A 25,905-nucleotide genomic window follows, 5' to 3' on the forward strand; every position below is an offset into this window, starting at 1 on the left:
GAAGGTAGTTTTGCAGCTGAGTGCCGAATGTGAAATCACTGTTACTTCACAGGGGCCAGAAATAAGTGAGAGGAAGGCAGGCCTTGTGCTCGAGGAGCTGGGCTGGGAAGCAGGAGAGCTGGATTTGATTCCAGGCTTTGCCACAGATTTCCTGGGTGACTTTGGGTAAACCACTTCCCACTCTTACAAGCATGCACTTAATATTCAGAGGACAACTGCAGTGTCGGGGTTTGAATCTCTGCATTGTTCACTTCCCCATCTGTGAAATGGGGATAATAAGGCTTCCTTCCTCAGAGAGCTCATTGCTGGAAGCCGGTTTAGAGTCCTAGGCGAACCAAGAGTGAAAGAACTTTTAAAATCTAATTATTTGCTCTCATGTTGGACAATGGCAATGAGTGATGCCAGCTTCTTTTGTCGTTTCACTTTCCCCACTTGGTATTGCTGACTCCCGGGCTTCATCCGCTGCAGGGGATGTTCAGGGAGTGTCTCTGTTTGTCTTTACCACAACTGCTTGGGAGTGGATTCCTTGCCCGGGGTTTAGTGTTTCTAAGAGCTCCCTGTGACGCTCTTTCCATTGGGCATCTCGCAAATCCCCAGCTTTAGGCAGGGACATTTTGGACCCCGTTGGAGACACGCAGAGGTGCAGAAACTAGAGTGCCACGGTGCCGCACCCCCTGGCTTGAAGTGGTTTCCATTATATCCAGGGTTTACAGTTTGGTTCAATGGCGCTCAGCCCCCCGCACATTGTCCCAGCCTCCCTGGAGACACCCCAGGGCCAGGGGCTTGAGCAGGGGGGTAGCGTCACAAAAAGAAACCCTCCTCTTTTGCTGCCTGCCCTTGTGCAAGTCCCTTCAGCGCGGGTTCGCCTCCCACCCAGGCTGTGAGCTCTGCGGGGCGGGGGCTGGCTCTCCGGGATGGGGGTGTTGTACAGCGCCGCGCACTGGCAGGGGGCGGGTTCCTAGCGCCGCTGCAACCATCAAACGCGTCGGTTACTGCTTCGGGGGAGGGGCGGGGCGCTTCGCTGGAGAGCCAAGCCAGCCCCACCGTCGGCGTGTCGGCCTGTCTGCTTGAGGGTTTCTTGTCCTCTCCCGGCCGCCGTAGTCCCAGCAGACACGTGGGGCCGCCAGCTGATGGGCACAGGAGGGGGGCAGGCACACGCGGCGCCTCCCGCTGGCGGGGGGCATGGAGGCGGGGGTGCGGCTGAGCACTGGTGGGAACTGCCGGGAGTCCCCGGGCGGGGGGCTCACACCGGGGTGCTTGGAGGGGGCGATACCCCAGGGTGTGGGGGGGAGAGGGGTGACCAGATGTCCCATTTTGGGGGACTTTTTCTTACATAGGTGCCTATTGCCCCCACCCGCTGTCCCATTTTTTTCACAGTTGCTATCTGGTCACCCTGGGTGGGGTGGGGGGCGATATCCCAGGGCCCTGGAGGCTAGACAAGGAGGAAATGGGTGCCCCCATATTGAAAAGGAGAAATTGTGCTGGGGGGCCCACATTCCCACATTGATGGTGGAGGTCAGACCAGGGGGTGCAAAGCTTCCCAGCACCCTAATGCATAGAGCACTTTGTGCATTTCAACAATCTTCCTTCCCCGTGGAAATAACTGACGTAGCTGAGATGTGCACGGGTACTTTCACGGTGGCTGTCCGGTGTGTCCTCAACACTCTGTTACAGTGAAACTCTAACCTTTATCTCACTGGCCCGGCACAATGCTGTATTTTCTATTAATTCAGCCTTGCCTTGCTTTGATTCTGCTCCTTTTTGCCTTTTGTAAGGTGTCTCCAAATGGGATATCCGGGAGAAGATCTGGGACTACATGGAAGCAAATAACCTGGCTGATTTCCCAAGACCAGTGCATCACCGGATCCCCAATTTCAAGGTATTGTGGTTTCTCAGAAACGAACAATATACATTCCTGTCTTATGCCAAACTAAACGTTCTCTTGGCTGGAATCCACTTCTTTTTTAAGGGTATGTTGCATTTATGAAATGCAAATGGATTATTCTGGTGCATATCAGAAAATGTTTGTTAATCATGCATCCCAACAGTCTGCACAATTAGTGAATAACCATAGCAGATGGGATGGACTGGGGAAAAAACCATCAGAATAATAATTGGCAAATATAACTGAAAAACTTGAGCGGTTTTGTACAGTTCATATTCCTGTATACTGAATGGGATAATAATATCTCGCTCTTATATAATGGTTTTTATCAATAGATTTCAAAATGCTTTACAAAGGAGGTCAGTATCATGACCCCATTTTACAGAAGGGGAAACTGAGGCATCAAGTTGCCCTGCCCCAGGTCCTCCAGCAAGCCAGTGGTGGGGACAAGAATAGAATCCAGGTCCCCTGAGTCCCAGTCCAGTGCTCTCTCCCCTAGGCCACACTGTCTATAATGTGCTGCTGAAATAGGGTTGTGTAAATGATGGCAGCCAGAGGTATGTAGCGGTAACTGGGCAGCGGTGGCTGAGCCATATTTTCGGCATAGGGAAGCTGCAGCCGTAATGCTCCCTGGTCACCAGGCAGGGAGAAACGAGAGTGTGGTCAGAAGTGGCACTTCACTGTAAAATATAGGATATCCAGCACTAGCGTCAAAATGCACAAGGGTACGGGGCTATGGCCGTTCTATCAGCCTGCCCAGTGACTTGCTGTTTTGATGTGCGGTCATTCTCACGGAGCGAGGGCTGTAGCATTTTGTCTGCTTCCAGTGTGGGTGTACTGAGTGGGAGAAAGCTCTTTCCATCCCCTAGTGCATCTGCACGGTGGATTTGGCCACTAAACATTCAGAGCTGTATTACAACTCTGGCTACAGTTCTACTCGGGGAATAAGTAGGTGTAGTGAGCCCCCCGGGCTGCCTCGCATGGGCTATCACTATCATGGGTAGCAGCACAAGGGGGAGAACGGCTGCCACCAAGCCACTACTTCCTCTCCCAGGCAGGTGGATGGAGAATGAGTGGGCAGGGGATGAACCCAAAGCACCAGCCTGTGCAGGTGAGTTCGTGCAGAGGGGGAAGCAACTTCCCCAGGAAGAGGGCTGGTGTGGCTTTACTTCCCCCTGAAACAAGGGGACTGAGGCACAATTCAGTCCCTGCTCTGCTTCTGGGGCAGCATCACTGGCACTAGTAGTCCGTTGAGTTGTGGGTACCCAACGAGTCCCATGAGGCACTGGGATTTTAGTCTGGGTGCTTATGAGTATTTGAGACGTCACCGATTTCGCATGAAGTTCTTGGTCCAGCAGGTCAGTGTTAAAAGTAGGGAATTAAATTGCCTTGCTTGATGGAAGGTGGGAGTTGCCTGTCTCAGATTTGGAAGGTTGTGAACAGTCTGATGACATGCCGCTGTCTTATGAAAACAGGGCGCTTCGCATGCTGCCAGTAGGCTCCCAGGTTTACAGGAATTCAAAACTGCCAAGACCATTAAAGTAAATCCCGATGCTCCCCAGAAGACTGCTCGCTTTCTAACACTGGAAGTAAGTGACTGTATTCCTTTTCCTTTTTAATTACTGTTCCATTGATGCAGGGGTCTCACCAGGCTTGCCATGCTGTCCGAGAGCTTGACATGTTCAACAGAACAAGTGAGGTTAAAGTGGACCCTGACAAACCACTAGAAGGAGTTCGGCTAGTGACCTTACAGGTAATTGAACCTTCCCTGAGTGAAGGTGATGCAACCCCAAGTGCTTGAGCAGACCACTTTGTCCAAGGGTTCTTGGCATTTATGTGGCACCAGCCACATGACAGCTTTACAAATAAGTCTTATTGCCACTTGTACAAATGGAGAAACTGAGGCACCCGGCAAGTCTGTGGGAGAGCTTGGAATAGAACTCAGGAAAACCCAGCCCTAGATACTTTCCCTCCTGCATACACTACCTGGTACATGACACTTTTCACAGCAGAATGAAAGTATTCTCTGTATAGCCGTAAGTCTTCAGGGTACAGCTACTATAATAGCTGTGGGATAAAAATGCCTCTCAAAAAGCCCCCGTGGCTTTCTGTCATGTCATGATACAGATTTGCAAACGCCTAAATAAATAAAAAATCCAGGTTGAATTGCATCCATAATATTAACGTAACATCTCTCAATGTGCCCTATTTCACATTGACTGTCTGGGATCAGCCCATGACAGAAACTAGACTCTTCCACTGTCATCATTGAGAATGATCTTACATTTAGATTAGTTTGTCCAATGTCTTGTTCATCTTCAAAATAAATAATCTTCTCTATTGTCATTGTCTTGCTTATTAGACAGGATTCATTTGCAAGTATTAAGAATTATTTAGTTATACAAATGGTAATTCTGTATTTTTGCCCAGAGGAGCATTGGTCTTTGTGCTCAAACACATGACAGTAAAGGATTTTTTTAATATATATTTAAAGAAAAATAAGCCTGTCCCCTAATTCTGGAGTGTAACTGTTCATGGTTTCTGTTATCACAGGCAAGGAAGACCTTGTTGGTTCCAACACCGCGACTGAGAACTGGGCTGTTTAATAAGATTGTCCCACCACCAGGAGCAACTAAAGAGATACTGAGAATATGTGCAACCTCTCAAGTAGGTATCAGAAGCGTGGGGAACTATTTCAGAAGAGCGGAGCAGTGGCCTTTATAGTTAAGATTCTGGACCGAGGCTAGGGAGATCTTCACTGTGTAGCCTTGGACAAACCGTTTCATCTTTGCGTGCCTCTGCTCCTGCTCTGCAAGAACAGGGATGATAATATTTCATTTCTATCTTGTGTCTTTAGATTGTATATTGCTCAGCGGTGGGCTAGCTCTTGCTAGATGAATGTGTAATGAGTGCAGTGGGGCCCCAATCCCCAGATGCAACCATAGCACAAATGACAAGAGAAAAGGCGAACCAAACTTTGTTGTTGAGATTTGGAAAAGGAGGGTGAACATTTTTACTCTTGTTATTTTTCACTTTTATGCATTCCTCCACTCCCTGTTTGGGCCTGGGACTAGAAATATTGAAATAACACACACAAGACTATACTTACGATAACACCAGCCTCACCAGAAGCAGGGCGTTTCAGGCCTGTTACCAGATAGCTGGCGCTCACAGGATTTTGGCCTTTGCTTTGCCTCCCCAAAAAGCGTGGGTAAGCTTGAAATAAGCATCAACTTTTTGCGTATTCCTCTGAACCATACAACTATTTAGAGCTGCACCATCGCTTTGCTCTTTGTTGTTTTGGATTTCAATTTTTTTTTTTTTAAACTAAAATTGAAGTGGTGCAGAAATATTCATTCTCAGTGGCTTTATTTACCTGGATCACTGCAAGAAAGTTTCAGAGGCTGTATTTACACACTTTAAAACCTCAGAGTCTGACGCATATTGTTTCTGCCTTCTCTTGTGCAGGTGAACTTTCGTGCTTAAAAACCTAGAGGGGGAGAGTATTTAATGTGTTTAACTTGTTGCTTAATCTGGGTAATAAAACGTTTATGGTGGTTCGTACTTTTTTGGAGGGGGAAGGAAGGGGCAGATCTTTTACCCTTTTTGACTCCTAAAGAAATGAACGAAAAGCATCCACATTAACTAATTTCTGTCACTCAGCTGATGTGCGGAAAAAGGCAATTGGAGTGAATCATTTTTTTGTTGTAAACTGTAAAGTGGTGCTTTGCTGCCCCCTACTGTAAAAATGTCATATTCCATAGCTGAGTGAGTATGCCAGAGAATCCTGTATTATTTTATCTATTTCTAGTATTTAAAACAAAAACAGCATTTTTTCAATTAATCGGCCAACCACAGCTAGAGCTGAGGAAAGGAATAAAATTGAAAGATATTAATCCAAACATAGACTCCTACATATAATTTGGGGACTGAAAATGTGTGAAACTCTAAAGTGAGCTTCCCGGTTAACAGTTCTCTTAAGACTGTTATTTTATTCAAACTGTTAAGAGTTGGAATTTGTACCCTGTGTCATTCAAAAGATAGCTTTCTCTTGACCTGCTGCTTGATCTCATATCTGACCTATGCCCTTTCAATCACGTCAGTGCTATTTTTCAGGCAGATCTGTGCTAGTCATAATGTATCTCATGCACCTTGCATCCACAAAGTACAGTACAAAAAATCCTCACCATGCCTCTGGGAGATAGGCAAGTAAATATTATTGTCTCCCATTTTATGGATGAAGAATCTCGGCCACCAAGAGCTGGTCTTCACTGGCCTTATTTTATTCTAGGCTGTAAACGTTTGTTTTTTATTGTGGGTGTCAACCTAACATAAAGAAGAAAGGTTTGTCCCCTGGATCAGAGGAGTGAGGAGTGTTCGCCTTATCCTTTACAAACATGTGAATTACCTTGAGTTCATCTTGAAGTAAAAACATCTAACAAAGACAAAACTGAAGAAGTGAAACCCCCACATTGTGAGTGCCTTCCATTTTTGGGTGTCCAGGTGGAGACACATTGGCTCTGATTTTCAGAGAGGCTGAGTATCTACAGCTCCAGAAATCTGTCTTGAACAAATGCTGTAGAGGGGGAAGGGGGAAAAAACGCAGTTCATTACGTTTGGCAGTAACATGTACCTCCATACCCTAGGCTCTGAAGTAGAAGGGCTTTCTTCAGGTAGCTCAGCTTGACATCATTACATCGGAGATGATGCAGACATCAAAATGTGACAAGGAAGGAAAGTTCAGGAGAAAGTGTGAGTCATACTGGAGCATGCATTGAGGGATAACTGGTGTGTAGAGACAGTCTGTCTAGTGGCTCATGCATAAGACAGGTAGCCAGGTGTTCCAGATTCTATCCTTGGCTCTGCTACAGACAGGCTTCTTGTATGACCTGGGAAAAATAATTTAGAGTTTGTCTACACATGAAAGTTAATCCAGAATAAGGTAATGTGTGAATTGAAAGCAAATTATCTATTCCTGATTAACTCTGGCCTACTCTACACTTAAAAATTAGATTGACCTGGCTTTGTCATTCAGGGCTGTGAACAGCTTCACTCCTGAGAGCTGTAGTTACGTGGACCTAATCCCCGATGGCGGAATAATTGTTCTGTTGACCTGGCTGCTGATGGATTAACTACGTTGACTGAAAACTTCCTTCTGCCGACAGAGGAAGTATCCACGCTATGGTGCCAAAGCATAGATGCAGCACCATAGTTGTGCCATTGTAGCATAGACATGCCCTATGTGTGTGGACATTCTTATTCCACATTAGTTAAAGCCATTTCTACATCTGCACACATAGTTAATCAGGAATAAATCCCCATGTAGACAAGCCTGTAATGTCTCTAAACTTCAGCCGTCCCATTTGTAAACCAAAGTTAACACTTCCCTATTTCACAGATGTATTGTGAGGATTAATTTGTTCACAATTTTTAACGCGCTTTGCGATCCTTCTGTGACTGGAGCGATGCATTACTTTTACGTGCCATCTGCCAAGATTTTCAAAAATAGGAGCCTGACGTTAGGCTTCAAATACAAATTTAGGCTGCTCAGTAAACTAGCTGGGTTTTCCGAAGCTGAAAAGCCACAGCTTCTACTGAAGTATGCCAAAGGCATCAACTTTTTAGTAGAAATGTATTGCAGAATTCTAACTCGTTGGATCCTTGGAGAATAACTTCCCAGACTTCTGATATTTGGCTGTGTATAAGAAGGGACATTTCAGAGCTTGGTTATTTATTTGGTTTGAGCAAAAGAGGCTTGATTATTTTTGATGATGGTGATGCTATCTTACTGAATTGGAAGTGAAACACCCTTAAAATCATGTTTTTCTTCTTAGGGGGTAAAGGATTACAGTGTGCCTATAGGTCTGGATGCAAAAGTCCAAGTGGACCTGGTTGTTGTAGGATCGGTGGCTGTTTCTGAAAAAGGTAGGGGTAAAGGTTGTTAGACACGTTAGAGTTGGGGAGGTTTGGGGGATAGGAGGATATCGATTTCTCTGTCTTATATTTAAGGGTAATCCCTTTGCACGTGAGGCGTTAGGGGTCTCACTCCAACTTCTGAAGGCTGGTGTCTACATTACAACGATGCCATCACTATTCGTTCCCTCTGCTGGCAGTCTGATAGTGGAGTTACGCCAGCCAATGTGTTGTCTGTGCACAGTGAGCCTTCAACAGGGTTCTTCTGGGTGCGTTGCGTTTTCAGTTGAACAGTCATGAGAGCAGATCTTCTCTGCCTGTAGAGATGGTTCCTCCAAGACAAAGCAGAGGCCTGTTGGGTGAGGGGGGGCAGCATAAAGGTCTTAGACTGCAGCTGCCCATTCTCCACTATTCGGGGGGTGACCTCGGTGTGGCAGTTGTCAGCGCAAGACCTTTCATCAGCATTACGTCTGCTTGCAAAAAAAAAAAGACAATCCTCTCTTTGTGAAGCCTAAGCTGTCTTCTTCATACTTGGGTTAACTGGTACCGACTCCTGAATCCAGCCTGGTGCAGATGGGCTCTCAGAATATCACTGTGTGCTTGGTTCATGTGCCAGACATCTGTTGCCTTTTTACAAGCATTCCACTTAATTATTGTCCTCTCTTGCACTCTGCTGCCCTCCAGTGTTAACTAGCTCACTTTTGATTTGTACATTTTAGGTTGGAGAATTGGGAAAGGGGAAGGTTTTGCAGATATGGAATATGCAATGATGGTGTCAATGGGGGCCATCAGAGAGGACACCCCGGTTGTTACTGTCGTGCATGACTGCCAGGTGAGCTGAAGAACCCACTCTGAAGGCACGTCTGCAACCATTCAATACCTTGCATTATAGGCGTGTATTAGGCAGCCACGATTAGAACTGGATGGAATTTTTTGGACAAATTATTTGCCCAAAAATGCAGTTTCAGGATGAGCGAAACTATTTGCAAATTCAGGACAAATTCGGCTGAATAAAAAATGAAGTGTGGGGCGGAGGGGGAGTCAAAGTCAAAACGGTTCGTTTCAACCTTTTCAGAAGGAGACATTTCAGCTTTTCATTTCAAACCAACATTTTGTTTCGGAAATCTAGCTTGATGCCTTTAGAAAATTAAAATAAGGTAAAAAGGACTCCCAAACAAAGCAAAAAACAAAACAAAAATACTGTTTTGGTTCTAATGAAACACTGTTTTTTCAGTTTCTTATTTTGTCGAGGAAAACCCCCCAAAATTTCAGCTTTGGATCAACCTCAAATGAAATTTTCAGTTCAGTCCCTGAACTGAAAAAATCAAGTAGTCATTCCAGTTCCAGTTGTAACAGTTAAGTAGATGCAGAGCAGGACTGACTTGTGTCTAGATCTGGGGTTGTTTCAGTGTAATCTACTTATCTTGTCATCTTAAGTGAAAGATTTTTGGTATCTGGGAAGCTGTCTGGAGTGAGACTTTCCATGCGAAGTCACAGTTCTGGTGGGGTTGTTTTAAATACTTACCAAATTTCTCTTCCCTCTGGTTGTAGGTGGTTGACATTGCAGAAGAGCTGCTTGATGACCATGATTTAACTGTGGATTACATCCTCACTCCAACAAGAACCATTAAAACAGGCTGCAAACGACCAAAACCACAAGGAATAATATGGCATAAGGTAGGTTACTTCTGCTAAAGATGACTTATTGATACCAAATCCTTGCTTCTGAAGCTAATGTTGTACCTTCTCCTTCTGTACATCATTAATCCTTCTGGAATGTGTATCCTCTGAATATCTATGAGAACTGCATCTCCAACTAACAAACACTGTATATAGCCAGTGTGAACATTCCCGTGGCCTCTTGATGGTGGTGATGATATAAAAACAAATAAACAAAGTGGAATCAGGTTGCCGTCTGTTGCATTAGCAACACTAGGAAGGGACGTGTATGGAAAATGGAAATAGGCAAAGACATGTTGTTTTCAGCTGTCTCTGTGGTTGTTGTAAATGATAGTGGCAAAAACGAGACATGCATTTGAAAGTGAGGTGTCCTATCCTGTGGATTTCAGGTTGCACCATACAGGAACAGATTCTCAGATGACTTAAATTGTCCTAGGTCTGCTGAAGTCAGTAAAGCTGTGACAACTGACAGCAGCTCAGGATCTGCCCCACAAAGTTTGTCTTGCCTCTTGAATACTCATTGAAGTTGATTCTGTTCCTTTTCATGAGACAATACAGCAGGGAGAGCTTAATGCTGTAAATTCAGAGTGGAATGTCTGCCAGTCCATCTTTGCAGGAAAAGTAAGTGTATGTTTTATGAATTAGTGGTAGGGATGTTGGTTTTTGCATTGCTGCACGGTGGTTAGGTGTGGGATTTATTTTAAAATAATATATAGATCAAGCTTGTTGAATGGTGCAGAAAGGGATTTCTAAATACTTCCATGCACCAGCATGATGAATCCATGCTGCTGGAGTTATGTTGGTTGGTTGCTCGCTCATCTGGATGATCACCACTTCTTTTCACAGAGATGGTCACAAATCCAAACAGGTTCACAAATGTTCACATGAATGATTTTGTCTAAAAGTTCAGATTGGAAAGGGCTTTATTTATAATCTGATTTTTATTGTTTTCTTCTTTAAGTCATCTGACCTGGAGAAGAGCTCTGTGTTGCCTTGAAAGCTTGCATCTCTCACCAACAGAAGTTGGTCCAATAAAAGATATTACCTCACCCAGCTTGTCTTTCTCAAGTCATCCAGTCAGGCAGCAGAAATAACACCATATGACTTAAGTGACAATTTGCACACTACAGCTAATGAATAGCAAATTGTTGTTTGCATAAACTATCCAGGAAATACTTGTAAGAAATTAGTACTTTTGTAGAAGCCAGGATCATTTGGCAAACACCGCAAACAGAAGACAGGGCTAAACTTGTAAAGTAACTTAGCTGCAACAAATAACTCCAACAATTCTATTTATTTTTCTATCCCGGGGGAGTATTCTAACCTGGTTGTGGGTGCGTTAAGGAGAGCTCCTTCTGTGTTAGTGCATTTCATAATTGAAATATTTCACATGGAGATTTTATTATACTCAAGCTCATTTAAAGGAATTGTTTGAAGTCCCAGATCTTGTGCCCCATCCATCTTGCTAGCATGGCTTTGATCACGTTCTCCCTTCGTGTCGGAATTCAGCCTCAATAAATTACCTTGCTAGCATTTCTCTCCACTTCCCTTCACAAGCTAAATCCGCAAAGGTCTGGAGAAGACAAAATCTCTTGAAAAGTCCTTTAATCTTTGTGCTGCTTTTGACACTCTCACAGATGAGGTTGGTCTCTAGCTAACCTGTGTATCAAAATGGATGTAGTCTTTGCATTTTTTCTCTTTTCTTCACTTATCAGAGAGAGATTAAAGACCAGTCGTATAACAGCGCTTGGGACAAAGGGTTACCAGCACTTAAGGCACTTCCATCTGTTCACATTTGTAACTTGATCAGACATATTTGACCAAAGCATACTTCTCCTATGCTGTGTCAGAAACCATTTTATTTTCAGTGGTGGTGTTCACACTTGGGTGTGATTACCTGTTTTTCCCATCACTGCTTGATTTGACTTTATTCATTACTGTTTGTGTCTCTTCTCTCATGCATTCAGCATGGACTGTATAGTTTTCACCACAAAATAACATACATCTATTAGGAATGTTTTCAGTAGAATGGCAATTAGTGCCTGATGCAAAGCCCCGGGGAAGTCAGCAGAAAGACTCTCATTGACGTCAGTGGGCTTTGGATCAGGGCCTAATTCCACCAAGACGAGGGCCGAAATTTTCAAAGCTGGTGCTTGACTTTAGGCTTCTTGTCCATATTTGGGCACCTAAATGAAAGTGACCTGATTTTCAAAGGTGTTGAGCTCCCACAGCTCTCAGAGAGATTTTGGAGTGCTCATTTTCTCTGAAAATCAGGCCATTTTTAAGGCTCACTTTCTCAGAGGACTGAACACCCTTCTCCCATTGACTCCCCACCTCCCAGGAGCTCTCAGCATCTTGCAGGAAACAGCCAGTATTTAGGAACCTAAATTTTAATAAGGACCCAACCTTGATAGTTTTAACCAGAGTCCTTGTCCTGAAACACTAACAACTGAGGTCAGATGGACTTGAAATGACACAGGAAAATATTGCATTAGACATGGGGATGGTGGGACAAGAAGAGACTTCGGAATGAAAAGGAAGATATTGAAGATGTACTGTACCGAAGTTCTACTGCTTGTGTAGTTGTACCACCTACGATTCAGTGGCAGGAATATTACCCTTCCCTAACACATCATCAGTACTTGCACTATTAAGACATGAATGAGGACCAAGATCAGGGTGGGGAGAGGACTCTTCAGATTTCTGTTCCTCAGTATGGTAACAACCATCCATGTTTCTGGTACGGCTAAAGAATTAAAAGGACAACAGATTTCCGGGCTGTTAATTCATTGGGAACAAAGTAGCATGCGTACTTGTTTTTGTTACCTTGTCATTATGGGCGTTTCCCTGTGAATAACTGCTACACACAATGTCTCAGAGCTGGGAGGTCCAGTTAATCTGCAGGTCTTAAAACTACAGGATTTTGTTGTGGCTATTTAAGAGTTTGTCCATAGGCTCATGACTCCCAGTCCTACATCCTTTTCTCCTCCTTCAAATCCTGGCTTTGCCATTGCATTCCTGTATCTCTGAGCAAAAATAAATTAGCCAAGAGGTAGTGGATAAAAGACTCAACTTCTAAACAGGATGTTTTGTCAATGGAATGTAGTTTAAGTGTATTTAGTAAGGGATGTCTGTTAGATGTGTAAATTGCCTTGTAACAAAAGTTACCCTTCAGAAACATGGCTTGCTCAAGCAAAGACAACAATGGCTTAAGGGTTTATATAAAGTAGGGTATTCCTGCTTGCAAACACTAGGCTGCTGCTGAGCATTGCCCTGGGAGATGTGCTTAATTTGGTGAAAAAAAAAGGAGTACTTGTGGCACCTTAGAGACTAACCAATTTATTTGAGCATAAGCTTTTGTGAGCTACAGTGAGCTGTAGCTCACGAAAGCTTATGCTCAAATAAATTGGTTAGTCTCTAAGGTGCCACAAGTACTCCTTTTCTTTTTGCTGTTACAGACTAACACGGCTGCTACTCTGAAACCTTAATTTGGTGAGAAGCTATTAGGCTAGTAGCCATTAGCAAACACACTCCGTTTTCAGCATTCATACACTGTGCATGCCCTTAAAATTGAGAGGCAGGATGAGAAGTGTACGTGTCAAACAAGGCACACCACAAAAATAAAAGCTAAATGCAGTCCTCAAACAGATTTCAGGTTTGCTTACCACTTTGATTATAGGCAAATGGAGAAAAAAGTAATGATTCAGATCCTCATCTGGTGTAAATTGGCATTGCTCCATGAACCAATTGCTCCAATTTATACCAGCTGAATACCTGGCCCGACAGAATTTTCACCACAAGCTGCGTTCTACAACACGATTTGTGGTTGTGGCCAAGATATTTGTTGTAATGAAGAGAAATGTGTTCCATGCACATTTTCAACAAGGAAAACGTAACAAAATGCTGGGAATGGTATCAGAGAAATGATCTTTCAATGTCTTTGAAAGACTTTTGGATCCTTTAGTCCAGTGGTTCTCAAAGCCGGTCCGTCGCTTGTTCAGGGAAAGCCCCTGGCGGGCCGGACTGGTTTGTTTACCTGCCGCATCCGCAGGTTCGGCCGATCACGGCTCCCACTGGCTGCAGTTCGCCACTGCAGGCCAATGGGGACTGCGGGAAGCGGCGTGGGCCAAGGGACATGCTGGCCGCTCTTCCCACAGCCCCCATTGGCCTGGAGCGGCGAACCGCGGCCAGTGGGGGCCATGATCGACTGAACCTGCGGATGCGGCAGGTAAACAAACCAGTCCGGCCCGCTAGGGGCTTTCCCTGAACAAGTGGCGGACCGGCTTTGAGAACCACTGCTTTAGTCGTGCCTGACAGCATACAATAGGTACAATATAGCTCAATTCTCCTCCACTTACACCAGTTTAACACTAATATAGCATTATTTACTTCAAAGAAGCCACTTCTGACTTGTACCAGTGTAAGTGTAAACAGAACCAGCTCTACACTGTGGTGTGTATAGTGTTAAGTGCAGCAGTAACTTCTTATCTGTCTCTGACAGACGCCGGTGCTAACTGTGTCCACCTATCTATTCAGGGGACACCATCATAGGGCCTAATCACATCAGCCATGCCATCAGAGGCTTGTTCATCTGCACATCTCCCACTGTGATCTATGCCATCATATGCCAGCAATGCCCCTCTGCCACGTACTTTGGCCAAACCGGACAGTCTCTACACAGTAGAATAAATGGACACAAATCAGATGTCAAGAATTTATAACATTCAAAAACCAGTCGGAGAACACTTCAGTCTCTCTGGTCACTCGATTACAGACCTAAAAGTGACAATTCTTCAACAAAAAGACTTCAAAAACAGACTCCAATGAGAGACTGCCGAATTGGAATTAATTTGCAAACTGGACACAATTAACTTAGGCTTGAATAGAGACTGGGAGTGGATGGGTCATTACACAAAGTAAAACTATTTCCCCATGTTTAATTCCCCCCCCTTCCCCCCACTGTTCCTCACACGTTCTTGTCAACTGCTAGAAATGGCCCACCTTGATTATCACTACAAAAGGGTTTCCCCTCTAGCCCCCTCCTGCTGGTAATAGCGCCCCTTACCTGATCACTCTCGTTACAGTGTGTATGGTAACACCCATTGTTTCATGTTCTCTGTGTATATAAATCTCCCCGCTGTATTTTCCACTGAATGCATCTGATGAAGTGAGCTGTAGCTCATGAAAGCTTATGCGCAAATAAATTGGTTAGTTTCTAAGGTGCCACAAGTACTCCTTTTCTTTTTGTGGATACAGACTAACAGGGCTGCTACTCTGATTCAGGTGCTTACATGGGAGCTGAGCCCTCTTGAAAACTTGGCAACTCAGTTAGATGCCACAATGGGAGCTGTTGGCTCTTTTGCAGAGCTAGCCCGGTGCCTCCGAGGAGAACCCTAAATGCATGCGGTAACGCACTCTGCCCAGTAGCAGCTGTGATCTGAGACTAGGTATTTGTCAGTCTTTGTCACAGTTCTTTGCATTTTACTTTAAAAAAAAAACAGCACAAAATAACCAGAGGAATTAATATAATTATATATAGTTGGGGTGGTGGAAGGAGAGATGAGAATAGTTAGTGTAAAATAACAGCAATTTCATTCTTTTTTTTAAAAAATAGAAAAGATTTGGAACGTCTTTGTGCTTGTGTTGAGAGTTTGAGTTTGAGAGGGAACCTTTGTCTACACTACGCACCCTTTAGCCGCTGCAGCTATGCTGCTAAAAGGCGTGCAGTGTAACTGCTGTTTGTCAGCGGGAAAGTTGGAGCTCTCCTGCTGACAAAACCGTCCACCCCCAACGAGCAGCGGCAGCTTTGTCAGCAGGAAAGCGCTCCAGTTCACACCAGTGCTTTTCATCGGTAAAACTTTTGTCGTTCGGGGAGGTTGTGTTTTTTTAACACTCCTGAACGACAAAAGTTTTGCCGACGAAGTTCCAGTGTAGACAAAGCCGAACAGAAACAGCAAAAGAGTTCCTGCCAAAGAAACAAATTGTGGGGGTGAAGAGGGGAACCTTGGTATAAGGTTGGGGGCAAGAGGGAATGTAACTGAGGGCAGAAATAGCCATACGATATGTGACAGCCTGTTTCTGAACCAGAAATAGACAGTAATGTCAAATAGGCACATTGTACAAAGTCTTTCCCGCACCAACCGCCTATCACTGGGAAGCTATGCTATAAAGGATGGGCCAGATTCTGATCCCAGTGGCACTGGTGTAACTCCATCAGCACCAATATAAAGGTCCAATCCTGCACCATTAAAGTCGATGAGCATTTTGCCATTTGCTACAGTGGTGAAGGATGGAACCTAAATGAGATTAAAAAAAACAGGTACTTGTAGCACCTTAGAGACTAACAAATTTATTTGAGCGTAAGCTTTATGAGATCAGACTCTAGTTGAAGAACTTAACGTGTAAGGCTTTGGACAACACTTAGGTACCTTGCTGAGCCAATGAAATGGCTAGAAATTGCTACTTGCCCTGCTACAATTGCTGTGTGGTTCACTAATGTCCTTTGCTGAGTGTGTTTTGGAATAGCATCCACAGCTATCAGTTGTGTGGGTTTCTTTGTATCAGTCACCTTTGCTTCCTTTTCTCCTCTGCTAGATGCTAGCAGGTTTTGCGACCTCCAAAAGGAGAAGGGGTGGGGCATTGCTTGGTGCTAACATTCTTTCTATTTTCTAGTACCTTCAGAGGAATCTGCTTGGGCAGTTAGGGCCGGATCTACAAAGGTATTTAGGTGCCTAAAATTCCATATAGGAATCTAATCATATTAGGTGCTTTTGAAAATTCCACTAAACCCTTAACTCCCATTGGAGTTCAGTGGGAGTTTGGGCACCAATTCATTTAATAGGCTTAGCTGCATCTTTAGGCACCTAATTCCTTTGTAAATCTGGCTCTCTGTAAAATTTACTGCTGGGGGAATTCTGTGCCAAAAAAATAAAAATTCTGCACACAATATTTTAAAATTCTGCATATTTTATTTGTCAAAATAACACCATATAATCATGCCAGTTTCACTTATTTTGGTAATTTATTTCAAAATATCTGTCAACAAATATGTCTGTAACAATACAGACAACAAAAAAGATTCAGAAAATGTTTTTTGACAAATAGATTCTTTACTAGGCATATTTATACAGAACTTTGAGTAATAAATCATTTAAACTACAATATAAAAATCTATTTCTTGCACCCCTCCAAAGCAGTGCAAGGGTAACGGAGGAGCTGAGGGAGAGGGAAGTAATTGCTGGGAAGTGAACGTGGAGGGTTGTTGGCTGTGGGTGGGAGAAGTATGGAACAGGTTTTTGGGGGCAAAGGATTGTTAAAGAGTTGGGGAGCCTCCCCCTGCAGACCCTGGGAGAGGCTAGGGGTCAGTCAATCAGTCAGGCACATCTGCTCCTGTCCCCATCTAGCCCTGCACCCCCACTCAGCCACCCCCACCATGCCCCTTGCATCCCGTCTCCTCATTCTCATGTGTCCCTGCACCCCCACTCAGCCACCCCCATCCTCATGGGGCCTTGCTTCCCCATATGGCCCTGCACTCACTGCCTCCCATCCACATGTCTCTGCATGCTCACTCCCTTTCAGCCCCCGCTCCCGTCTGTGACCTCCCTCCCAGGAGCCATGTGTATCCTGCTCTGTCTTCCCTCCCTCCCCTCCCCCTGCACGTTCTGTGCCTCCTCACCTGGCACCACAGACAGGGTGTTGTGAGAAATGCAGTCTCTGCTCTCTCCTTATCGGCTGCTGACTGCTCTGAGCAGTGGGCTGGCAGCCTCTGTTCTGGTGCCATAGCAGAACAGGTGGGCGAAAGGCATAACTGCAGAGCCTCTCAGGCAGCATGTATTTTCTGCAGGAGGAAAAAAAAAATCTGCTAGACACATGCATTCTGCGTGTGCGCAGTGGCAGGGAATTCCCCCAGGAGTAAAAAGTGCATCTATAGACTAAAGTAATGATGAGTCCCAAATGTGAGCTGCGGAAGTACATTCTCTGTAGAGACACTAGCAGGCTGCCCTCCCCCCTAACTGTGCCCTCACGTTGTGTGCAAGTGTTTGGACATTTTGTGGATGCACGTGAATGATACAATGTGTGTCTGCAGCAAGGCTGTGTCTGTGCCATTGCTTTAAACCCATGTAAACTTTAATGCACGCTGAACACAGGCAGTTCACTAATGCCAACCAACTGGGCTCTTACCTGGGTTGTAGCCTTAACACCCCTACTATTCACACAGAAAAACCTCTGACCCAGGTTGGGAGGTGCTTTAGGTCCAAGCTAGCTTGCCCAGGTGGGGTGGTGAGGTAGAACCAGGCTCTGCTTTTACTTAGACTGGGCCCCTCTCTCTTTGCAGTGTAGACACAGGCGGGCCTCCAGTGCCCTTCCCACAGTTCCCCGAAGGACAGACGTGTTCTCCCCTGAGTGACAGGGAAAGAAACCTAGAGCATCTCAGCCCGAAGAACCATGGGTTATGCAGATGCATGGGTCAGTGCGGAAACAGGGCGCAGTAGGGCTCTGTAGTGACATTCTCCAGGGATGCGCACAGTGACGTGCCACTCAGGTTGGCTGCGAAGTGGAGACACAACCTAAGACTATGCCCCTGCTTCCCCCCTCCCCCATGCAGAAAGATCTCAGAGCCCTTTGCATAGGTGAATAAATTATCACCATTTTACAGAGGGGGGAATCCTAGCCAGAAGGAGATTAAATGATTTACCCAGACCATCTACCGAGCCAGTGGCTATCCGAGTAGAGGTTACACCCACAGACGCACAGCACAAGAAGCAGGGTATTTCCTTGCAGAACCCGGGGGCGGAGGGGGGCATCCTCAGGCACACGCAGTGGTGCGGCTGCAGAGCTGCTCCTTGTAGATTACTTCAGCCCGATGGCCCAAGGCGCCGCCATCTTGAAGAAAGGACTGGCCAGCCTGTACTGTGAGGGATTGCAGGATCTTATTCCTACCCCTCTCCTGGGCAGCTCTTCCTGTCCAAACCAGCCCCATGTGCGGTGTGGCAGGCAGGGCCAGATTAAAGCATTTGGGGGGCCCCCGCAGTATGGAACTTGGGAGTCCCCCATCTTCCTTAAGCTAGCCAGATCCCATCAGCTTGACCCCTTCCCCCACCAGGCATCCTCCACACACACCAATCTAACCCCTCTGGCCTCTGAACCCCTACACCGGCCCCCCTCCCAGGAGCCACAGTCCGCTAGCCACAGTCTCCTTCCAGGTTCCAAGGAGCCTCTGCCTTCCCCACCCCAGTCCCCGCTCCTTACTCCTCCCTGCTGGTGAACCTGGGTCGGTCCTGCTTTCTGGCACCAGGGGGGGCAGGAGCCACCATGTCAGCATGTTGAGGCCCTGGCATGTGGAGTGGGACCCGGATGTCGTGCCAGCAGCGGTCCCAGTGGCTGTGTGACCTGGGCTCCGTAACAGAAGCAGCCACTGGCAGCCCCATGTGTTCACACAGCAACAGTTGGCAGTTGCATGATGCTGGGGCTGGGGGTTCGGTTCACGTGTAACTTGAACATTACAAGAGCGCGGGGGAGGGAAGGCACCTTACAGCCAGCCAGGCAGGAGTAAAATTGGCCAGGCCCGTTAAAATCTGGCCAGGTGGCAACCCTAGGCCCAAACCTGGTCAGAGGGCCGCTTGAGCTTGGGGACTCTGTGCAAGTACACTGAGTGCACCTTGGTTAATCCGGTCCTGATGACAGGTGGATCTTTGCGAAGCTGAATTTACACTACTACTGAAGTACCTCCCTCCCCCTGTATACAGCTCCCTTCCTCCTCCACCCACACGTCAGAACCGCACTGGCCCTGCTTCCGGGGGACCATTGTGGCTTTGAACGTGGCGCCTGGATTTGCCACAGAATGTCACTGTGCTCTGTACTGCCTGTTTAAATGCACACCTTTAAATGGCTACATTTACTGGGGTGCTGGCTGGCATGCCAGAGACCCCACTAGAATGAGCTGGTTCTGTTCAATGGGAAACTCCCAGCAGCCCATCTGTCAAGTCACAGACACCGGACTGAAGCAGGTGTCTCTAAGTGCGTGGTGGACTGTCAGGATTATGTTGAAGGAGATTTGTCTGAGCAATCATCATGTCAGCAACTTCCTGCCTTCCTCAGGCTTCTAAAGGGGAAGGGAAATTTCCCCTTCTGAGCTGCTTTTCCATAAATCAGTGCTTGTAGTAAAGAGGCCACCCATGAGCAGAATATAACCATCAAATTTGTGTTCTCTGGCAGAAAATCTGATTTAGCTGGATATTGGCACATCTGCCCTGTTAGCCTTACTGCAGTGGAGGGTTCGTACTTGCTGGAAGATCAGGATTATCAGTTAGTTTTCAAGGAAGCTTTGGATAATAGCTGAATTTTTTGGCAGGGTCTTGGATAGTGCTGCCGTGGCCCACGGAAGCAAAATTCAGGATAGTTTCATCACGCTCTGACTCCAGCCATGCCCGCACGTGGCATTAATCTGGCATGGTTAAGGCTCACGATGGGGGATGGGGTTGCAGTGAACGTGTCCGGTAACTGCCACTATGCAGTTTGCCTGCACTTAAAAGGTGTCAGAATCCCAGAGCATACAAGCCATTATGCAGAGCAGGGGTATGCACAGGAATAAAAATGTGGTTGCTTTTGGAGGGGCACTTTCTGTGCCCCCCACCTATGGCCGGAGCAGCTCACTCTCCCCTGGCAGCTGGAGGAGCTGGTTCCAGGAGCTGGCTGTCTTCCTGTCCCACACACACACATTCCTGGAGGAGCTGGTTCTCCCTGCCGCAGCCCCGGGGCTGGAGGAGCTGGTTCTCCCGCTTCCCCTTCCCCATGGCACTGGTGGAGCTCACTTTCCCTCCCAGCAGCCGGAGGAGCTGAATCTTCCCCCGCAGGCCCAGAGCCAGAGGAGCTGGCATCTCCCGCCCCTGCCCAACGCCAGAGAAGTTCACTCTCCCTGCCCCGGAGCAGTTCTGTGCCCCCCCGCCCCTTGCGGGGGGGTGACTATGCCCCTGCTTCCTCCCTCCCCCACGCAGAGAGATCTCAGAGCCCTTTGCATAGGTGAATAAATTATCACCATTTTACAAAGGGGGAATCCTAGCCAGAAGGAGATTACATGACTTACCCAGACCACCTACCAAGCCAGTGGCCATCCGAGTAGAACCCAAGTCTCAGTTCTGTGCTTTAACCACTAGATGAGGCTGGGAAATTAGTGCCCATGTCCAACCAGGAAATGGATAGTTTGGAGGAGGAGACTGTCCTCGGATTCCCTCCACTTCCAGACAAATGCTCAGATAAATTGGTTAGTCTCTAAGGTGCCACATTTCTTTTTAGACAAAATCACTGCAGCCCTTGAGACAAAAGTAGCTTTTGCATGATTCTAATTAGCAACACATTGTCCTACCGCAGAAGAGTTCTTTGGTATTTTACAACCGAGCAAGCAGCTTATGTCCCTTCTCCTCCCTAGCTGCCCAGCCGCTCCACAAATGGGTTTGTTGGATGCATACACTGAAACCCCAAACTGCCTTTTCTTTTTCTTTTTTTTTTTTTTTTTTTGGTGGGGGAGTTAGGAAATGTTGGTTGTACTCCCTTGGAAGTGACCAGCAAGACTCCCGTAGGATTAGGACTACATCCTTTGGGCAGATTGGGTTGCCCTGCTCCCATTGTGGGCATGAAACGGGCAGCGGAAGGAGGGTGGTTCTTTGGGATCGGCAGGGGTAGGGGAGTAGTAGGACGTGAGGAGCCATTGTTGGGTCTGGATCTCCAGGAGGAAGGCTGGTTTGGGGGGCAGGACAGGGTGGATTTTCAGCTATGAGCACTTGTCTCATCTATCCTAGATGAGTTTGTCACCGGTGTATCTCAGTGTGAGATCTACTGGTGCAAGAGGGAAGCTGTAGGCAGTACTCTATAGTGTCCATTGTACAAAGTTATAGGTACTGCAGCCCCCAGCCCCTGCAGTCACATGGTGAATTCAGAATCCCTGGAAACAAAGAGAAGCTTGAAAACCTGACCCGAGTGTAACTGGTGCCTCCTGGACTCTGCAGTCAGCCTGAAGCAATAACTCCAAGAGATATGAACTGCCCCATTTAATGTTAACTCTGAAATCTGCTTCCCCCCCCCCCCCCGCCACACACACACAAGGAGAGCTCAGGCCACGTCAGAGCTGGAGGTTGGTCCTGGCGGCCGGCAGGGAAGTCTCCCTTGGCTCTGGATTGTTTTAATTCGGTCTTGTCCGTAGAGTGTCTTGAAGGGCCTGGGAATTCTTTGCCCACCCCAGCGCCCATCCCATGTACGCAGGCCGTGTGAAGAGGTGAGGGTTTGCCCTTGGTACTGTTGATCTTTCTAAAGATTGGGGATGTATGTTTTGAGCGAAGTTTGACTTTCGGGTGAAAGAAACTGTACAGTTGCTTCGTAATAGGCTGGGCTTGTTTCTGGGTACAGGAGTGATTAGTTCCAGGAGTGTAGAAAAATGTTTTCCCCTGTTTGGTTTAATTAGCATAGAGCTTGCGTTTCCCATGGAAACTTGACAGAGGACAACAAATGTTCCTAATTGTTGGCCAGGAAAAACAAAGGAAGATGGCTTCAGCCATTGGTCGAATGTCATATGGCCCGGCCCAGGGGAAGATGCTGTCAGTTTCAGCAGTCTGAAAGTACTTGGCAGAGAAAAACGCCTCTCTCCAAGAATCAGCAGAGTTATAATTCATCAAAATATGAAAATGGTATCTACCTTTCAGAGTGCTGCGGCTCCCATGGCTGCTATGGAAACATGTACATCTCTGAACTGCCAGCTTGGGTTTGCTTTTAGACGAATTACGGTGCAGTAAAAAAAGTTTGCTTGTTAAGGGCCCAATTCCAGCACCTTTTACTCTCGACCGATGTGGGGCCAGAATGGAGGCAGCCTCTGTTTTAAACTAATTGTTCTCATTCTATCACTGGGTTGTATATGAACTATTAGGCCAAAATAAGAGGAAACCAGGCCTAACTTTTGGTCTGAGCCTGAAAGTAAAACTCTTTAAGGTTCACAAACCTGAAATCCTGCAGAGGCATGCGCAAACCCTGGAGAGACCTCTGCTGAATTGCCACCCCTATACCCTAGATGGGCCCTGATGCCCCACCTGATCTCATCTACCACCAGCAACTTCTTGGCAGCTGGCTGGCCCCTTTTCCCTTGTAGATCACTGAGGTGAAGTCGACAAGGTGAAGTCGCCCTGGCACCCCACTAATTTCAGCAGGCAAGGTAAACATCTTGCTTGTGTCTGCAAGCTCATCAACAGCCAAGCAAACAATGCTCCTTCTCCTTCCAGCTACTGCAATGGCTTTGCTACATTTCAGAAGCTGAGAGCCCCACCATGTTATACAGTAATTAGGGAGTTCTTGAGTTTCCTGTAAGTCATGGGCTGTAGCCTGGGCCCTTTCATGGCCCAGACTGGTAGCATTCAGCCGTGAGAATAGGAGTCTTTCCTGGACCACTGCTGATGAGGCTTATGATAACTGGGGTGTGATGGAGAGAGAGCAGGCCTCTTTCTAAAGACCAGCTGCCCCTAAAGATCCTGGCAAGATAGGAGAAGACCAACCCCACCCCATTGACTTTGAGTGGCCTCGTGTGTTTTCCTCTCCCTAACCCTCTCAGAGTGTAACAGAAAGGGGGATGTGCCTGTGATGGTGAGAAATGATGTAAGGGAGATTTTGGGTACAGGGACAGGCGACTTGTCAGAGAAAAACATTAATACACTTTTGGCCAATTTCCACCAGGGAAGCATGGTAGATTTTAACACACATAATATACGTCATATGCAGAATCTTGTATTGATGCAACATTAAAGTTGCAAATCCAAACATGCACAAGTCAGCAAATTCAGAAGTCCAGTAGCTCTGGGTTGGTTGGTTATTTTCTGCTGGATCCGCAATGTGCAGCCTGCATAGTGACTAGTGTTTTTTGTTGCCCTGCCACGTATATTTATGGAGTACTGTCAGAAGTCAGCCCCACAGTTAGTAAAGTTTGTTGAATGCACTGGGCACTTTGAAGGATGATGACAAAATAAGATCAGAGTCTGATCTGACCGTATATGTTGGGTTAATTAAAAAAAAAAACAAAACACCACCCTCAAACTTGTTTCTGTTTTAATTTTTCTAGATTAGCTACGAGATGCTGGAAAGAATCCCAATCCTAAAGAATCTTCGCTACAGAGAGAAGCAGGCAGGCAAAGATGTTTTCCTGAAAGACGAACATCCAGACTTTCCAAATGCCAGGAAACCAGAAGACTCCGATGAAAATGCCAAGACTGGAAATACAAAACTCCAAACTGAGTCTACCTTGGCCCAAGTTGGACACTGTCATGTTGGAAATGATTCTTTAAATACCAAATCAGAGACACATGGTGCACTCACCACTGTCTATGTAGGTAATATACCTCCAGGCACAAGAGTGAGTGAGTTAAAAAGTGCTTTAAGAGAATTCCATGCATCCCCGGTGCGGCTCAGTTGGCAGGGAGCACAGTGCAGGGCTTTTCTTGATTACACGGATAAAACGACTGCTGAGCGTGTTGTATCCTCTTTGAAAGGCTTAAGCCTCAGGGGTCAGACATTGCGAGTTGAGATGGCCAAGAACCAGAGAAACAAAGGGCAAGTAGAAATCAATGGACAGAGAAACAAATAAGAATAGAAAAAATAGCTATCTCTTCATTGCTCAGCAAGAATCCAGCCTAGTTTTTCAAGGATCTCAGCACAGTCTCTAACTCTGTGGACTAAGCATTGTCAAACAATAGAATTTAAAAGCCAGTTTTTCCAGCACATTAGGCAGGCAGTTGCACAGCTGATTTGCTGACTGTTTCTACAAATGTTCATGCAAATCAAGTATTTGCCTATGCAGATGACAAATTGGCCCTTTCTGCATACAGTTACTCAGTTTATGTCTTCAGGTCCCAGCAGTTGTGGTGCACTAGACAGGTGTGTCGTGCACACATACACATTTCTTTGCACACATGCCCTGTTTGAAAAACTGCCCCGAGGAATCGATGTGCCCACAATTCTAGCCAGGTGCCTATATGCTGTCATCGGTGCTGGCAGTGAATTGTACCTGCACAGCTGTGCACACACGTTTAGAGGTGAGCTTTTGAAAAATCTAGTCTGTGGGATGCAGCGCTTCCCAGACAGGACCCAATCCTGTGAGGTGCTGAGGACAGCTGGCTAGGAAAAATCCCCCTCCCCCCCACCCACCACCACACACGCGAAAAAAGGCGTTCTGAGATTTGCAACAAAATGTTGTGACAAATAGAAAAAAAATGCACAGAAATGTTTTGTTGAAAAGCAATTTTTCAATGCCGTTTGATGGATTGTGATTTGTGAGGGAGGGGAGGTGTTTGTTTTGGTTTGCATTGTTCTTGGTGTTTTTTTACCATCTCTCCCGCTGAGCATCCTCAGTACCTGTTGACTTCATCTGAAACTGACAGCAGTGAGCACCCCACAGGATCCCTCTCTTAACTCACTCTCAAGTTTGTACATTTTATTCTGGTCTGGGAAATAAGATGAATATCAGTTTTCTTTCCGGCTATTTTGGGTGCCTTTTTCATGGTTAGATTGGTATGTGGTATGTAATTATTTTCAAGACAATGGGCCTGATTCTTCTCTCACTGCTGCTGATGTAAAGTACGCATAACTCTGACGTGAATAGAGTTATATTAGCATAAAACAGATGTAAGGGAGAGACGATTCAGGGCCTCTACTGCAAAGACTGGTGGAAACTGATTAGGCATAAAGTTATTTGAAAAGTTACCAAGGTATCAACACAGCGTATTCATTCTGTGCCTTCTCATTACCATTACAGCATTGCAGTCTTCCTTTGTAACCAGGATGCCAGATATTGATATGGGTTTGAGTACAGAGTGCTACAGGAAAGTTTTCCTGACAGGGAGGTGCTAGCTTGTATATGCATACACACACATGCTTTTATGGAATAAAGCAGAATTATGATTTATTTAGTATGGCTTTTATTTTTTAAAGTTCCTTATTCTTGAAAAACAAGTTGAATTTTGGCTGAACTATCCTTTCTAAACAGAAGCACTTTGCAATTGATCCTGGGCAAAAAGTCAAAATAAGCTTCTAAATGGATATTTTCTTTTTTTAAGTATAGGAGTTGGAAACATTTTTCTTAGCCAGAGGGTATTACTAAGTATATTTTAAGCAGATTATTATGCTTCAAGTGGGGAAGACCTTTCATGCAGTATTAAAGAAAAAGTTCTCAAAGCTGTCTGTGTGAGAGCTCAAAGAAAGCATTGCTTTAACTTTTTGCAGGGAAAACAAAGGAGAGACTTCTGAAGAAATAAAATTATTCTCTCAAGTGATGACTGTTCCTCAAACTCCAAATTATTGTCAATGCTGCTCAGGGTGAATTAAAGCTAAAATATGCAAAGCACTTCTCTTTGCTTTTTTGCATGGGCAGTTGTGCATTTAAAATATAAGGGGAAGGGGGG

The 25,905-nt window shown here is 45.9% G+C and overlaps 1 protein-coding gene across 2 annotated transcripts; it reads left to right on the forward strand.

Annotated features, from left to right (window-relative positions):
• The first annotated feature begins 1,127 nt into the window (after positions 1–1,127).
• MTHFSD (methenyltetrahydrofolate synthetase domain containing) lies at positions 1,128–25,409 on the forward strand. 2 transcript variants are annotated; one of them, XM_073308110.2, is made up of 8 exons: positions 1,128–1,210; positions 1,776–1,879; positions 3,361–3,474; positions 4,439–4,552; positions 7,720–7,810; positions 8,518–8,630; positions 9,350–9,475; positions 23,571–25,409. In XM_073308110.2, exons 1-8 carry the CDS (start codon positions 1,183–1,185, stop codon positions 24,090–24,092), a joined length of 1,212 nt encoding a protein of 403 aa, XP_073164211.1. In that variant the 5' UTR covers positions 1,128–1,182; the 3' UTR covers positions 24,093–25,409. The 2 variants fall into 2 exon arrangements, with proteins under 2 accessions (XP_073164211.1, XP_073164210.1); XM_073308109.2 differs by lacking the exon at positions 3,361–3,474 and adding an exon at positions 3,525–3,638.
• The last annotated feature ends 496 nt before the right edge of the window (positions 25,410–25,905 follow it).

Source organism: Lepidochelys kempii, chromosome 12 (assembly GCF_965140285.1).
Source record: "Lepidochelys kempii isolate rLepKem1 chromosome 12, rLepKem1.hap1, whole genome shotgun sequence".
Lineage (NCBI taxonomy): Eukaryota > Metazoa > Chordata > Testudines > Cheloniidae > Lepidochelys > Lepidochelys kempii.